Raw genomic sequence first — 17072 nt, 5'->3', positions numbered from 1 at the left:
GACCAGTTACCAAACAGGTACAGCGAACAGATATCTTCAAATTATATTTCTCTAATCATATTTAGGGGAAAGAAATCTGGATACTCTTTACCTCTCCTCTATGCTACGCATTTCTCACCTGCAATATTGACTCCCCTCTCTATCAAATTAGATGTTAATCAAGTATGATAAAACAATTTAAAATATTTTTCATTTACAGGAGAATCACAGCCATTCACAATCCCATCAGTCCTGCTATGAAGCACTGTTACATGAAAAAAAAAAAAGAAAAAAGAAAAAAAAAAATCTCTTACATATGAATGGTCGTGGTTGCAGATGTCATCATGTGTCCAGATTTCATATTACACCAAATTTATTTCCTTCAGGGCACAATAATGAATTACAGACACCAAGATGTAAGAGCATTCACCAAGCCACATAAGTAAAAGAAAAAAACTGATCAGATAAGAGGATCAATGCCATCCATGCTTCCTTCCACTTACATGGCACATACAGGAATCTGGTTCATGCAATCCAACAGTTACAGCATCCAAATAATGAGAAATACTCCAATTTTTAAGTGACTATCAGTTTATGTTTTATCCATGCAGATTACCACTGTTCAAACTTACAACTGTTTCAGCACAATGGCAAACAAGCTGGAGAACAGGAATACTTGTGTAACACCAAAAAGTATTTTGAGTGTCAATCGAAAGAGTAGAAAAAATTAAATTACTCTGGGCCCTCTTTCAAACAAGAACAATTTTCCAATAAGATTTCCTGCCAAAACTTATGCAGGACAAATAAATTCGGTATCCTCCCGAAATCCCATTTCTATAGACATGATTTCCTTATCTTTGGTTGTGATATAGATGGAGGTAGTACAACAATTCGTTCAGTGATAATCAGTAAAGCAGAAAAAGTCTGCTGTTTGATCATTTTAATCCTTGAGAGGAATTGAGTTGAAATCTGTATGTCAAAAGCTATTTAGCTGAACATATTGGGTAGAGGTCTGACAGCCATGAAAGCATCCACCATCTGGGAAAAAAAAATCTAGAATTGTTAGTCATGAATCTCATTCTGGCTTAAATTTAAACAAAATGTGAATTAGAGAATGGGAGGTGCCAACAAAGTACCTGCACTGGGGCAAGAAGGAAGAGATAAAACAAGAATGTGAAAGAGTCCATGTACAAACATCACATGAAAATTCAAGTTCAATGAGAAGATTTGACAAAAATCAAAAGTAGAATAGAAATGTAAATTGGTTCTCATGAATGTTTTTCATTTTTTTCTTATGAATAAATATAAACTAAAATATATAAACCTGTTTTAGTATCGGTGATAGAAGATGCTTCTCCATCTTTCAAGAAAGTAGGGAGTCATCATTTTCATGCACCAAGGGGTATCACGTGACTCTTCAGTCTAAATGGAAGATGACAAGAAATACTTCTCCATCACATTCCGCTATAGCAAAATCAATTTTTTCAAGACCCTTTTTAGATAGACAAGTAGGTTATTCATGTATAACTTACCCACAGTGGAGGAAGTTAACAAAAGGAGGAGGACATTAAAAGGTCAACGACTTCAATCAGAGAGATGAATATAAAATTATATTTTATGTTTAAAATATTAAGGAACTTTCCACTAAAAATTTTGAAAAAACTGCATCAGCACTTAAATCTGCTAAGTATCAATATAGTAAAATGAACTACTAAAATTATCTCTCATGCCATATATTTGCAAGGGTTATGACATTTACAAGGTTAACACACATAACAAAAAAAATAGAGAAGACACCATACCTCTAGGTTGGCTCCATATTTCCTGTGGTTCTCTATAGAATCTTGGCCACCAGAAAAAGCATATCTATTCACCTACAAAGAAAAAGTATCAGTACAAATAATGCCTTTTTGGTTAGGATTTGCAGATACCATACATGCTCATTCAAGACATGCACATAAGGTTTGCAAAGGGTCAGGCTGGGCTAGTTCAGCTTTCACAAAGGTTGACCTGGACACAACCAGACCCATCAAAAGTTGTCATTCTACCGACAGCCAAGAGCAGGTCAGATGCTCCAGGCAAACCTGCCCATCTATCCTGTCTATAAACATACCAGCTCAATCTAAATAATGGCCTAACTTTTTTGGTTAACAATTTTAAATACAATCCAAATTCACAAAAGTTCTCAACTTCTCACAAATTTTAACAAACAAAACCCCAGTCACTTGTATAAGACTGGAAAAAGAAACATAACCATGGAAATGGTTATAATTGCTTCAGAATGAAAGACCAACATTAATACGAATAAGCGAAACATATATGCCCAAAAAATGGTTTAAAACCTCAAATTCCCTCTTCCTTATCGGCCTTGCAGTGTAGCTCATCCAAAAACTGGATTGCTTTCAGATTCTCAGGGTTACCATGGTGTTGCATGGAAGCTGATGAAAGAATCAAGATTTGGACATGAATTTGAGTCTTGACCATGCAACTTCCCAATACGTAAAAAGAGAGAGCAGCAGGGGCACACAGGGTAAAACAATTAGCTAAATTATATTTCTATCTTTTATATATTTATTTTTTTGATATTGAATGGATTATTTTGGTAGTTCCTTACACATATTTCCCATCCAGACTCCCACATTAGCTTCAGGATGCAAACATGGCATTTTGTTAATTTATTGTCAATACCAACATCCTTCTGGCAGAACATCCTTCACCAATCTCTAGAAAACCTGCTACAGATGTCATTTTGGTAGGTCATAATTGATCAGTTGGGAACGGGGAGTGGGGAGAAAGATTATTTCTTTGGTAAAGAATTTCATGATTCAAAAACTAATTTCAGAACATCCATACTGGTATGGGTCTAAACCACCAGAAATGCCTTGAAATCATATATATTATTATATGTGCTGGAATTCCAGGTCTCAGCCATATGCAGCCAAGTAGAGGACCCCATTACATGCCTCCTGGACTTTAGAAGGCAAGGAATGCATCGTTGTTAAATAATACTATAAATTAGAATGTGAAAAGGTTCCTAGCAAAGAGAAAAATGGTAAAGAAGAAATTGTTGAATAGGTTGTGAAGAACACAAACAAAAGAAGAGTTTAAAATGAATACATTATTACGTCGACAGAGGAGAAATTGAGATGGAAATTCTATTGAGATGAGGAGACTCAATGAGGACAACTAAGATATGTGTTTCAAGAAAAAAAGGAGTGAGGACCTCAGAACTCTATAAACAGCCAAATTCTATTTTAACACATTATAAAATAAATGACAAAGCAGTTGAAGCATTGTGTGTAATTAAGGCCATGACCCAAAGCTTTTCAAAATCAGCCATAAAAACACAGTATTCTTCTATAAACACAGTATTCTTCTGTAAGATGTGGGACAGGAAAAAGCTTAGCTGATCTGTGGTAACCACTATATGTTAGTGACAGATGAACTGATTCAGCTCAATTCTTGATTACATTGGCATGTCACTGTTGGCACCTGTCTTTTGTTCTAAAACTGAACATCCGCCATTGACTAAAGTATTTTAGAGAAACTCATGAGCAAAATCATAGCCTTGCAAAAAAAAAAAATTATACATTGGAAAAAATCAACCTGCTCAAATGTGAGAAGAAAAACCTGGAATGTACTGAAAACTCCATTGACTACAGTTTCTCTTAGATCAATTTTCCAAAAGCACTGAGGAAGTCAAAAATTTACTAGCGCAATACAATCTGTTTCCATTGCTAGTCAAATATCCAGTGTAGAGGATTCTTTTAAACATCCAGTATAAAGGATTCTCCATACGCTAAACAGTATCCTACTCTGACCTTATACCGACAATCAGAAAAAGCATACCAGAACCATAGGAGTTCTCATGAAATATCACACTTGATCAAAAAACAAAAGTAAAGAAAAAGATATTGATCCTAGACTTGGAACCAATGGGAAGTAAAACTTCAACTAGAGGAAAATGTCCAGTTAACATTCAGGATTACCAAAGCAAATTACACCTTAATTTTTAATAAACATTGGAACATAACACACATAAAGAAATATAAAAATTGGGATGCTACATAGAAGACAAACCTTATTTTTTATGTCTTTGGAGGAATCTGTCACATATATTGCAGAATTTGGATCACTTGCTGACATCCTTCCTGTCTCCCCCTGTTCATATTCAGGTTCAGGAAACGAATAGACATGAATGACTGATCCATAGGAAACTATGCAGTTAAATGGAACATACTCAAAATGGTAAAGTGAAAAATTTAAGTAGTCGTCTACAAGAAAATCAAGAAGGTTGATAGATGGAGAGTGGATTGCAAACAGCATAGTCTCATTCGACAAGCACTATGATTTTCATGTGTTTATATAGCTACTCATTTTCTTTTACTTGTGTTTAGATGAACATGTAGAGAAAATTATTTATTTACTATAGATCTCATTCCCTAGTTCTGCAATCCACTCCGTATGAGCTGATAAAGTCAGATCTCACTGAGTGTCACAGAGTACTGCTGACCATTTGTCATGGCATAGTGCTTACCTAGTCGAGCAGGTAATGCATGTGGAACATTGATAAGGGATGTGGCACATCAACGCACATATCTTGTGGTAGTATCACGTTAAGCATAAATCATTAAATCTTGCACAATTGTCATGGATCCAACAAATTGATCCCCTGATGCCCCATTTTATAAATTTGACCTTTCTGTGCATTATATAAAGCATGTTCCTTCTTCCCAGATTCATGTGTCACCCATGCATCAATAAAGCTCCTGAATTTATTTTCCTAACAAGTAGGCACACTGAAAATTTTGAAAAATGTTGCATATGACACGAACAGGCACTTCTTGCTTTGAAATCATAAGAAATGACAAGAATTTAAACCTTGAAGAGATAATATTTCGCCTTCACTAGTTGTTTAAGTTGTAATTTTGGTGAACTTTAACCAACAGCAAAATTCATGGAACATAATTTGAAGGAGTAAACATGTCTGGAAGACTTTGAAGATTGCCTGTGCCATGCATGTGCCATATGAAGAAGCTTGTCACAGAGAGAGAGAGAGAGAGAGAGAGAGCTTAGAATTAGACCAACTGAAGTTCTAACGAAGAGAGGTACATGGTTCAAAGTTAAAACAATGCTACTTTATAATGCTGACACAAGGCTCAATTAAATTAATGCAAAAAAGTGGAAATACAGAATGATGAAATGATAGGACCTACTTGTTTCAAGACTGCTATCTTCTTTGTTTTAGCAGTCCATCCGAGTCTACTAGGGTTATGACCCAAAAAAATAGAAATTGTATGTATTTATTAAACTTGTTAAGTCATGAATGTAATTCTACTTGATCTACAAAATAAAGAAGAAAACTTGTTATACAGTTAAATGCTTGCTCAGGGCCCCAGTGTCCTTTATAGCTGATGGATTTCACAAAAGATTATTTGGTGCAAGCCATATGTTTCATTTTGGTGATAGATTCTGAGCTCTCTTTCTTCTTATTCTTACTGTTATTTTCCCCTCATCAGCTAGCAACATCTGTAACTCTCTTTGTTTACAATAGAGTAGTTGTACAAGACTAGCATATTTGCAAACACAATAGATCCATAACATTTGACAGATAACAAGTGTTAATCGTTTTCAAAATTGAACCAAAAATACAACTTCAAATAGAGATAAAATCAAATCATGAATTTACCCTTTCTATTTACCTATCATATTACAGTATTGTTCAACTTCTATTGTAAACACATTTCACTTAAATACCTGAAGAGCAGAGAAGAATGATGATTCAATTAAAGCCGGTTTTTGGTATCCTATCCTGGGAGCAACATCTCGTGTCATTCTGAAGTAAGGATCCTGAAATGAAAGGTGAAACATGGTTGGGTTGTGGAAACCAGTCAGAAACAGCTAAATGAGGCTAATATCATAGAATACAAGGGAAAAGGTTGGAACATTTCAAGCAAAACATAATTATGGAGCAAGAAAATAATTAAAGATCAGGTAAAACTACAAGCAAATCAAATAACCAGAAAGCAGAGAGGGAAATATTGATCTGGAACTAGTCATACCAAGACATGTGACAAAACAACAAAGAAAGAGAATAGCGCATCATGTCGCCAACCTATATGCACATCTGAGATGAATAAAAAATTTGTTTCCATGTATTTGCTATTAAAAATGTAACTAAAGACTACAAATCTCTGTTTACAAAGGTCTAAATTTACTTTGTATACAGTTATAGCTTCCAGTCTTTGATATCAAATTTCATGCAGTCACTAACAGAAAGCTTTGTATCATGAATAACATTATAAGGTAAACAAGAATTGCTTAACAGCAACAAAAGACATGATATACAAAATAGACTGGCAAAAAACAGCTATAATAGCACACTTGACTATCCTCGGATACAAAAAAAAAAAGAAAAGAAAAGTGCACGTAGGCAAATTCCACACTAACACCAACAAAATATTCATCACCCTAACTCAGACACAGAGTGAACAAAGTAGAAATTATTCAAGCAGAACTGAACAGGCCTTGTATGTCAGACATCTGCAGTTGCTTGGTGGTAGCAGCAACATGAGAACCTATCATGAAGTGATAATGAACAAAGCAGGAACAATACTGAAACTACATTTGCTCCCACTGTGAATTGTAAAATTACTAGAAAATTAAATTGCATTGTGTATTTGATCTCTAAAATGTGTTCTTACACAGTTCTAATTTTAGAGGTTGAGTTTGCTAATAAAACATGGCTTTCTGCTGTTCAAAAGAAAACAACAATAGAAAGATCACGAAGCTAGTACCAATCAGCAGAGATTTTCATAAACAGCATCAATGCAAGAATCAATTTACAGAGATGATGAATTTGATTGAAGAAGGGTGCAAATGACTGATGATTTCAATAAAGGCATCAAAGAATTCTTTTTTTTGGTAAGTCAGATAAATTAATTAATATAAGTATACATACATCTGCAGGGATCGGAAAACAAAATATTCAATGATTGAGAAGGAAGACTTGTTGAAGAACCCCATAATGTAGTCCCAGTGTGACTGGTTACACAGCTCGTCATCCAATCAGCAGCACTCTTAGCTTCCCTGTAAATATATGATACCTCAATAAAGAGCAAGGCACGCATCATCCACCAGCAATCATGTAAAAGTAGATGAATTCTGGCATCAGCACCAGGTGGATCTGAAAGCCATCTAACAACTAGAAAGGAGTCTCCCTCTAAATAAATGTGAGAAGCTCTCATCTTGTGCATAGCATAAAGTCAATCCTTCCCATACAACTCATAATTCCTCCATTGGCACAATAGTATCAAACAAGGAAGGCAGAACCGGAATCAAAATCGGGACCTGTGCTGGCCAGCCGACGGTATGGCCGGTACAGAGCCGTATCGGACTGGATGGCTCGTACTGCCGTGAACCGATACAGAGGAGAAGGGAACCAAGGAGGAAGAGAGAGAGAGAGACAGAGAGGGAGGAAAGAAAGAAAAGGGAAGAGGGGAAGCCACCGGAGAGGCTGCCTAAGGGTCTCTGACTGACCACCGTGGCCGTCGGACGACACAATCGACGCCTATGGTACCGCGGACATGAAATAAGGGCGATCGTCCCTATTTCATCGGTTTTTCTAAAAAATCCTGATTATGGTGAAGCCAGCAAATCCATTACCTGCTTCACCATTCATCGGCATTTTAAAAAAAGATGCGATGAGGGAATAGGGGCGGTCGCCCCTATTCCACAGCCACGGCTCCGTCCGGATATTTTTCGCCGTCCGATGACCACGGCAGTCATCTGGTGCCCTCTGACAACCTCTCCGCCAGCTGCACATCCCTCCGGTACCGTCGCTTCCCCTCTCTCTCTCTTTCTCTCTTGTTTAAATGCCCTATCAGGCGACATCAAGCTGCAGAGGCCAACGTGGCCCTCCGGCCAACCTCGACGGGCCACCGCTGGCCTCCAACAGCGTCGTCCTATCTTCCTCTCCCCTCTTCTCTCTCTCTCTTCCTCTCTTTCCCTCTCTCTCATCTGGTGTTTTGATTTATCCGTCTAAACCATTTCAGTTTGCTACCAGTATGGCTCACAATGCCTTAAATTGTCCGGTTCAAGATGGTTCGGCTAATGCTGGGACTATCAAAGAATGCTTTTAAAAAGCACATACCGGTGGAACCATGGAACACCAACAAACTAGCATGCAAGGCAAATTATGCATATATGATGGATGGAGCATCTAATAGTTCCCACAAAGGCTACCTAAGCTCTTCAGGACCAAATGAAAACCTCAAATATTAAGTTGAACAGAGGTGCATCACTTCTCCATCCACTAAATCAAAGCCCACCAACTAGACCATTAAAATATTAATCTAAACCAAAACATCTGGTTTCTAAAAGCCATTGGAACATCTTGTTGAGGTTTAATGATGACCACAAGCTGTAAAGTATGATAAGCAAAATTGTAGTCAAAATTAAGATGCATCAGCAACGTATCCTCAGAGTTTCTACACAATTGGTTACTAAACAATCAGAAAGTGGATCAAGAAGTCAAGCTATAATGATCAACTATTAGATACAGGTGATACACCCATATGTGGTGACTTCATTTTGTACAAACTAGACTGTCAAAATGTCATTCAAAATTTCAAATCTGGTGTCTTCACATTCTCTAAGTTTGTTCACAACTCCTGGTTGCTTATCATACAAATGGACAAGCAAAGAAGTTCCAGATTTTGATCATGTCCCTGCGAAGGGCTTATTACCAGAAGCACCACCTCTTTTCAACAGATAACATGGATACTTGTGCCAAAATTTTCATGCACAGTTAATATAATAGCAGATCAGTTATCAGTATGTTCACCAGTCCTTCCTAAACCCCACTTAAGAAAATTCAACTAGGAAATTTGATCTACAAAGCGACAAGTGGACACTTTGAAAATGAGGAAATTTGAAGTATCCTGACAATTCAATGTTTTAATACTGGATGAAATGACACGGCACTGCTTGACAAGATGTGTTGTAAAACCAATTACAGCATCACCTTTCATGTCAGTTTTTGGAACTTCTAATAGTTATTGATCTTATAACCTTATTTCCCCACATAGTGAATGGTGCCAAACCTAATATTATATGAAGGGTCTTGTTTATACTATTGAAACGTGAGGAAGCCAAACTATCAAATTGTACATCATCATTTGAATAAACACAATGAAGCTATATATAGAAGTCACAGAATTCTGACATATTTGACTAACAAGAAGATGGATAAGTTGATCAACTGCACATGCTTGCACATGCAAGGTATAGAACAGAAACCAAACTGAACCACTCATCAATTGATAATCTATACATACTTACACAACACATAAATAGAAAAGGATGCACCAAGCTTGGTTCTTAAATATTTAAGTCAGAATCTTCAAGACATCTTGGCCATGTGCCATGTGTTCAGGTAACCAGTCACTAAACTTGTGCCAAAATAGATATCCGGGTGAACAATAACCTAATTAGTGGGGATATGTCAATCTTTACTATAGAGCATATGCATGTTTAAATCAAAACAAAGTATTAAATATTAAGAAATTGGCACCTGGTCAATGGCACATGGTATCAAGCAACGAAGCTGGTCCTTTCCAGGGAAGAGATGTGGAAATGAACTAGGGAACGATGGGACTTCCTACAGATAAAGAATTTATGTATGATATTAAGATGAAGCAGTTCTTTCTAAACTGCCAATGCAGATAATGTTAGAGAAAAGCACAAGTCAGGGACACACACACGAAGCCTTGTACATATAGACTAGAAAGCTAAAATAACTGAAAATTTATAAGCATTTTTAACAGTATTTTTAACTGAACCTGCACAGGCGGGAAGCTAATTTTTCCAATATGATCTTCTTGTGTGAAGCCAAATATTCCCACAACCTAAGTTACACAAATGCAAGACATAAGAAAACAGTACTATAACAAGAAAAACTTATCCCACATAAAATTGGAATTTATCTCAAATGACTCTAGCATTTACCTTATTAAACGTGATGCACTTTGCAACCTTGACCATGTTTTCATAAAAGGCACTGCAACAAAAATCCGAAGCATCAGGAGATTAATCCATTGAATGAGAGTTAAATTCAGTGTCACATGAAAGTTTTATGGATGAATATGCATAGTTGTGATGCGACTCTTCCGCAGCCAGCAATTCCTCATTCATTTTATTCTGTCTTAAAAATCGGTGGTTCATTATGTCTACCTGATGAGCTCAACATCATCTCTAAACTTCATACGTGTGTTACCACGCTGGCGAAGTTGAAAACCAAAAAAATAATATTAGCAATGATGATGATGATGATAACATAAAGAGTATGGCAACCTATCGAGTTCAATGCCCATCACCAGCATTTACCAATCATATTTTTGAGAATTTACAACCTGTCTTTTTGTATATAAATAAATATAGCAAAAATGTCAATCTCCAATGGTAGGAATAACTAAACAACATCCACTATGCAAATGGAATTTAAGTGACCTTGAGGTCAACCAATTAGAATATTCAGCATAATGATTGCTGAGCTTTTATGTATACAAGCAAAGTATCTATGCATATTAATGCTCCAGAGTGAAATCTAATAAACTAAGAAAAAACATGAAACAGAATCAAACAGGTGCAGCACAAAACCTGTCAAACATGACCTCAATAACAACATTGTTCTTGTTATGCCACTAGATATTGGCATATCTATTCATGCAAGTGAAAGGACAACACTCAACTATAACTTACCCACCAACATAATTAAAATCTGAGAAAATGAAAGTTCTTGTTATGTCAAAGCCACATGCAATTATGTCTTTCGCATTCTCATGAGCAAGCATTTTACTCTCTTCTACTGAGAGATTCTTCCACATGCACTTCTCATCATCAGTTAGCTGTATTACAAGAGGAACCTTAAAAGCATCCTGCAAATATCTGCAAAAATCATAAGGAACAACCTATTACTACATTACTGACTTAGCTTTTCCTAGAAAATATATAAATCTAGAGAACTTACAGAAGATAATGTCAAGCTGGTGAAATGCACACCATGCACACTATGCAGAGTCAGAAAAAAAAACAAAAGGTTTCACCGACAAAATTTTTCTAGGACAAGTTCCGCACAAGCCAAGCATGATTAAGTAAATTGGCTGGACCGGGGCACGATCCAAGCTAGGACTGCAGATGATGTATTATAGAAATATGCATATTATCTTTTTCAATAAGTCTAATTTAATGTCAGAAATGTTTTTCAACAAATTCTCTATACACAAATTAAGCCAATGTCAATAAGTATTTGAAAGAACTAGAAGTGACAATGGAGGAAGCCCATTAAAGGAATGATTGGTGAAAATAGATTTATTAAATTGATCTAGGATGATAAGTGCAAGGCTTGAAAATTTTGGTTTATCATCATGCCTAAAAATTCAGTGCAGCCAACATATACCACCACAGGAATGGGCTTCTAATGAAGCTTAGGTCCAATTCAAGAGATAGAATGAGAAAATCCAATAATAAGCTCAGTCTTGGTTCTGTGGCTTTAATGTAAGTGCAACTTTATCCTACATAGAAATTAGCACCATATTGATAGAGAAAGAAAGTAAAAGAAACAAATCCAAGTAAAACCAATAAAAAAACATGTAATGAATCAGAAAGCTATAAGATGCTAGTGAAGCCAACTCAAATTCAATCTTTTTTCATGCTTCAATCGAGAAGGATTACAAGGATCATATATTTGTTGAATGTTGAGAGAATGTTACTTGCAGATACAAAGAAACCGGAAAAGGTAATTGCTCATTTTTGTTTCTACGAGCATTTATTGACAATCCACAATACCTCACATCACATAATTCACTTAAGCACGCAGACAATGAGGTGCTTTTGGTTTACTAAACCTTTCTCAGAGAAGAAAAAGAAGCAATTATCAAGTCTGTTCACAAGGGGTGCTTTTGTTGTCCATGATGGAGTTCTAGGATTCAATTTTTGAAACCTTATAAAGATTGAAGTGACCTAACACTTGACCTCTTACACAATAAGATCCTTAATCAAACAAAGCATATGTATGTAACTTCACAGCCCTCATTTTAGGGAGAGCTGCCATACTACAAAAAAAAAAAAAAAAAAAGAGTAAATTATTTATGAAGTTCTTTAAATGGAACCTTTAAGCAAACATTGTACGACTGGTTTTCAGACATCCCAGCAAAAATGCCTTCATCAATGGTAATGAAAAATTAACAGATTTTTCCTAAGGTAGAGGTTGCTGCATAAGTGAACAAATAGCCCATAGAAAAGTGGCTTAACCCAACCAATCGTGCTTGCAGACCGGAAAGAGTCGCTGGCTTATCACCCATCAGATCAGATTATCCAGGAGAAAAATTAATGACTCTACCAAGCTTACATGTTGATCAAGGTCAAAGGACGAAAAAAACTAGGTTTTACTCGAGAGCATCAAGAAGGCATATGGCAAGAAAGTTGAAATTTCCTAACCACAAGTTGACAAAAGGAAAACAACGCATGTAGTCTAATTCTTTCTTTTTTTCTTGCTTACCAATGGGAGTCCAGTTCAATTCTTCAAGTTAGAATGCATTTAAGGCCATTGTAACCTAGACATGTGATACAGGTGGAGGTGCTTAAAAAAATAAGCACATAAAAAGGGGCTGATGGAACAAATTAAAAATATCGATATTTTACATATACAAAAGCCTGAATTGTGCATGCCATTTAAATTAAGTGTGAGATAGATTAATAATTAGAAAAACCTAAAGGTAATGTCAATCCTAACACTTTTGCTGAAATTTGAGACATTAGAAGGATACATTTGCCTTGGTATTCGATATAAATTGTCCAGAGAAACCATGTTGTTAAGTATTCAAGTACCCAATTATTCCACAATGTCCAAGTAGCCCAAATCACATGCAAGCCCAAGAACCCAGGAGGGAACCATAAATTTATGTCCACGCAACAAGAAAATGACTACCATCAAAAAAGTCCCAAACAACATTTATGGTCAAGGTGTACAGAAAATTCTCTTGATTGGGTTTAGAGTTCACAGAATAAGAAAGGAAACAAACCAGGATCAAACAAATGAAGAAACTTGTACCTTTGAGACTCAAATGGAATGCACCCCTAGAGTAATGAAAATAGAATTTGACTGAATGAAGAGAAAGATAGTACCAACAAAATTTTTGGCATGATCCACATGATAAACTGTTATTTCTTGACACTATTTTATCATTTAATAATATAGTTATCAAACCAATATGGAACAAAGGCTTGGTGTAAAATACATGATTTTCAAGACTGTGAATTGCGAGCAAGTTTAACTCCAACTTGCAATCAGGAAATTTTATACTGACACATCTAAAGATTGTAATTCGACACCAACCAACCACAAAAAAATCAAAATCAGAACATGATGAAAGTATAGCAGAATTTAACTCATATACAAACTATTGACGAATTCAAGAACAACCAGAGAGCCAAGTGAGATGAAAGCTTACTTCGTGAACATGAAGGGAACTAGATGACCGAGATGCAAAGCCTCCGACGACGGCCCCCTCCCCGTATACAGATAAAACTTCTCCACCCTCTCGTACACATCAAGTATCTCATTGAAATCCCTAACAGACAGCAATCCAGGCGCATATCACTCAATGCCACGACCCAAACGTAAAGAGAAAGCAAAAAGATGACATCTTTTTGACGGGAGAGGGATCTGTGGGCGAAGAAGACGCCGCGGCGGAGGAAGACGTGGGCGGGGCGGCCAGTGAGGCGCTCGACGCGGTCGACGAGGGAGCGTTCGAGCCGCTGGCAGCCGAATTTCTCGATCAGTTTGTCGTAGTCGATCTTGCCGCCGTCCTTGGCGGTGACCTCCCACGGGTTCACCACCTGCTCCTCTTCTTCCCTGCCTTCTTTCTTCTGCTCCTCGTTCGCCATTGGAGATGGCTCTCGAGAGGACTGGGTCAGGGCTTCAGGGAGACGTCGAGTGTGTTTTTTTTTGGGGGGGGGTGGCGGGGAGGGTGTAAAGGTTCGAAGCGAAGAGAGCAGCAGGGATTAGAGCTCAAGACGGGATGTTGGAGACACCTCCCGGAGTCTGCAACGGCGTCAACGACATACGGGATGTCTGGGCGAATTGCGGGACGGAATAACTTGCGAGAGGCGGATGTCTAACCGACGAAATTTCATTTTCGCAAAACAAGTTTAAAAAACAAAAAAAAAAAAAATATCTTGGGCGCTTTGGGGAAGAAGGGGCCGAGTCAACGAGGCACCTAGTCGTATCTCAAGTCGAATCGATTCAAAAAATAATGGATTCGAGATGATTCGATCTTAGTTGACATGCTGTCCGGATTTGATGGCTGGACGAAGCCATCCAAGATCACATGACGGGAATCGCCGCTCGGATTCAGACCCGAATCAACAGCCAAATCGAAGGAAGGGGCTACGGAGGGTTGTATAGGCATGGAGATCTATGTAGGCGAAGGCACGTATGCGATCCGACCCGTCAACAAGTTTGGCCTGCCAGCGCTGGGTTGGGATGCAGCTATCAGCCCGTTCACAAGCGTTAGGGCCTTCGTGGTGCATGGACCAGATGGGCCACAGATGGACGAAGGGGTTGTGGGTGGGCAAGCTGGTTGGGCTTAGGCCAGCTCAAACAGGCAAGGCCCAATGACTTTGATGCAGGCGAGCCAAAAAATGGATTCCGTTAGTGTGGAGCTCCTACGCTGTAGAGTCCAAGAGTCTGTTTGGGAGGATCATGGTGCGGTGGCATCGTAACTCGATCAAGGAAGATGCCTTCTACAGATATGAGCAACAGGTGGCGTTAGTCATATCTGAGCAAACTGATGGTCTTTGGCTTCTGTCCGGAGGATATGCGAGCACCAAGTACAGGGAGCGGAGGGTGCTATAGCCCAAAATTTTCAGAATGGTGGCGCAGGGCCTACTTTCTCTTATCGCTAGGGATTTCAACTATATAGTGGAGTCCCATGAGAAGATGGGTGGCAAGCAGTATGTGGATAGTATTAATTCTAGAGAGTTCAGGGATTTCAATGGAGACTTGGGCCTGATTGACCTTGGCTACACTAGATCCAGATTTACAATTGGTGCAACAACTGGCTTGGGACAGCTAGAATTTGGGAGAGGATTGATCGAGCGTTGGCCATTGTTGCCTGATTTCTAACACCAGGTGCAGCACCTTCCGAGCATTGCTTCGAACCGTTGCCCACTTCTCATCACCACTGAGGGCCCATGCTTGCCTAGAGCTCGGTTCAGGTTTGAAAAGTTTTGGACTTTCTATCCGATAAGTTTTGGACCTTCTATCCGAAATCCTAGATCTGATTAGGGATGTTTGAAGGATGTTGATCCGTGGTAATGCGAGATATAATCAGAAGGCTCGAGTTTGCGCGGCGCAGGCATATCTGATGGAACCGACTGAAGGTTGGTGATATCTTCAAGTAGATCAAGGGGGTAAAGACGAACATTACGAAGCTCCAAAGGAGAGAAGATAAGGAGGGGGCCTTCAAGAGCTTGACCCAAGGGAGCTTTGACATAAGCTACTCTGTTGAGACAACAGGAGACAATATGAAGATAGAAGTCTAGGGTACAGTGGATCAAGGAGGACGATTGGAACATCAGATTCTTTTCTCAGTTGACGATAATTCGAAAGTCTACCAATTTCGTCAGACAGCTGAGGGAGAGCATTGGTAGAATGGTGGAGGGTATTATGAGATTAGGAGATAGATTATGTATTTCTTTAAATCACGTTGGACTGCCCTCTTGAGCGAAGATGCCCCCTTCCAGGGGTCCTAGCTTGTTTGCCACATTTTTGAGGAGGGGAATGAGATTCTAACTCGCCCTGTGTCTACTAGGAGGTACGAGAGGCCCTCTGGTCTTTTGAGGAGGATAAGGCTCTGGGGCCTAATGGCTTCCCCCTTCTTTTTTTTCGATGGTACTAGGCTATTATCGATGGTGAAATGGTTGAGGCGGTGCAGATAGTCTTTGAATCTAGAGGCATCCTAAAGGAGTGGAAGAAGATGATGATCATACTCATTTCGAAGAGAGATGATGCATCAACCCCACATTACTTCCGACCGATCAACTTTTGTACCACTATCTATAAAGTGTGTGCGAGAATTTTGATCGGGCATCGAAAGTTGGTTGTTCCTTACATGATCAGTCGGGAGCAGGGTGATTTTGTTAGTAGCCATTGCATCATTGTTAATATCTTACTGTCGATCTTAGGTTTGATTTTAATGAATAGCAAAACATTTGAGTGTAAAATTGATATTAGTAAAGTTCTTAAGTATTTGAGAAGAAATTTCAAAAAGCTAAAATCTTATTTCAAAGATATTCAAGATTTCGATTTTGAAGAATCAAAGAAGGAAGAGTTAAGAGGCCAAGCCTTATATTTTTTAAGAATAAAAGGATTGGAGTCAACTTTAGTACAAATTCAATATTTGGCACAGGTTTAGGGTCGACTCAAGCAGACTTCGAGTCGACTCCGGTATGTAGGATGGCACTGATACAGACTCGAGTCGACTCCAGCACATCTCAAGTCGACTCTCTTAGAAAAGATAGAGAGGTAGTTTTCTGGATATAGTGCTCAAATCGACTCTCGAAGATCTTGAGTCAACTCCAAATCTGCTCAAGTCGACTCCATAGTTCTTGACAACTCCAATGGCTAGTCTTCAGAAAGCTGCAATTTTGCACAGAAATCTCCAAACAATTTTTTTTCAAGTTTTAAAGGTTACAAACCCATTCTTAGTAATCCTAACTTGATTTAATATGTGTCTGAGCCATTATTAAAGTAAAAAAACTTAAGAAAATCAAGAGAACATAAGAGAAAACCACAATATACTTTAAAAATTTTGTTGAGGCTTAAGTGAGCTACCAAAAAGAGGTTTTCAACTGCAACCACCAGCCTTCTTATGTAATCAAGTATTTCTCAAGAGGAAGAAGAGAGCATTCATTGCAAAATCCTCCCAACTCCTCAACTAATGCATCAACGACATATCATCAGCTCATTAAGAGGCTTAAGTTTTTGTTAAATATTTTTATATTCAAATTTCTATATTACAAGTTTCAAT

General features: G+C 38.0%; 1 protein-coding gene across 8 annotated transcripts; it reads right to left on the bottom strand.

Moving 5' to 3' along the window:
- Window positions 1-534: 534 nt before the first annotated feature.
- LOC105034829 (tryptophan--tRNA ligase, cytoplasmic) lies at window positions 535-14119 on the bottom strand. 8 transcript variants are annotated; one of them, XR_012142193.1, is made up of 10 exons: window positions 13491-14115; window positions 10741-10926; window positions 9988-10039; window positions 9822-9887; window positions 9554-9640; window positions 5737-5829; window positions 4060-4140; window positions 1782-1853; window positions 1116-1401; window positions 535-1017 (listed from the first exon to the last, which is right to left on the bottom strand). XR_012142193.1 is itself a non-coding variant. In XM_073259778.1 (10 exons), the coding sequence occupies exons 1-9, from the start codon at window positions 13499-13501 to the stop codon at window positions 1309-1311; spliced, it is 741 nt and encodes a 246-aa protein (XP_073115879.1). In that variant the 5' UTR covers window positions 13502-14115; the 3' UTR covers window positions 535-1017; window positions 1304-1308. The 8 variants fall into 8 exon arrangements, 6 of the variants coding, with proteins under 6 accessions (XP_073115879.1, XP_029118184.1, XP_073115953.1 ...); XM_073259778.1 differs by having other exon boundaries at window positions 1304-1401; XR_012142220.1 differs by having other exon boundaries at window positions 982-1017; window positions 1304-1401; window positions 1782-1845.
- Window positions 14120-17072: the final 2953 nt, after the last annotated feature.

The sequence above is a fragment of the Elaeis guineensis genome, chromosome 1 (genome assembly GCF_000442705.2).
Source record: "Elaeis guineensis isolate ETL-2024a chromosome 1, EG11, whole genome shotgun sequence".
NCBI lineage: Eukaryota > Viridiplantae > Streptophyta > Magnoliopsida > Arecales > Arecaceae > Elaeis > Elaeis guineensis.
The sequence above is the reverse complement of the archived record's forward strand: the minus strand, read 5'-3'. Positions and strand labels throughout refer to the sequence as shown.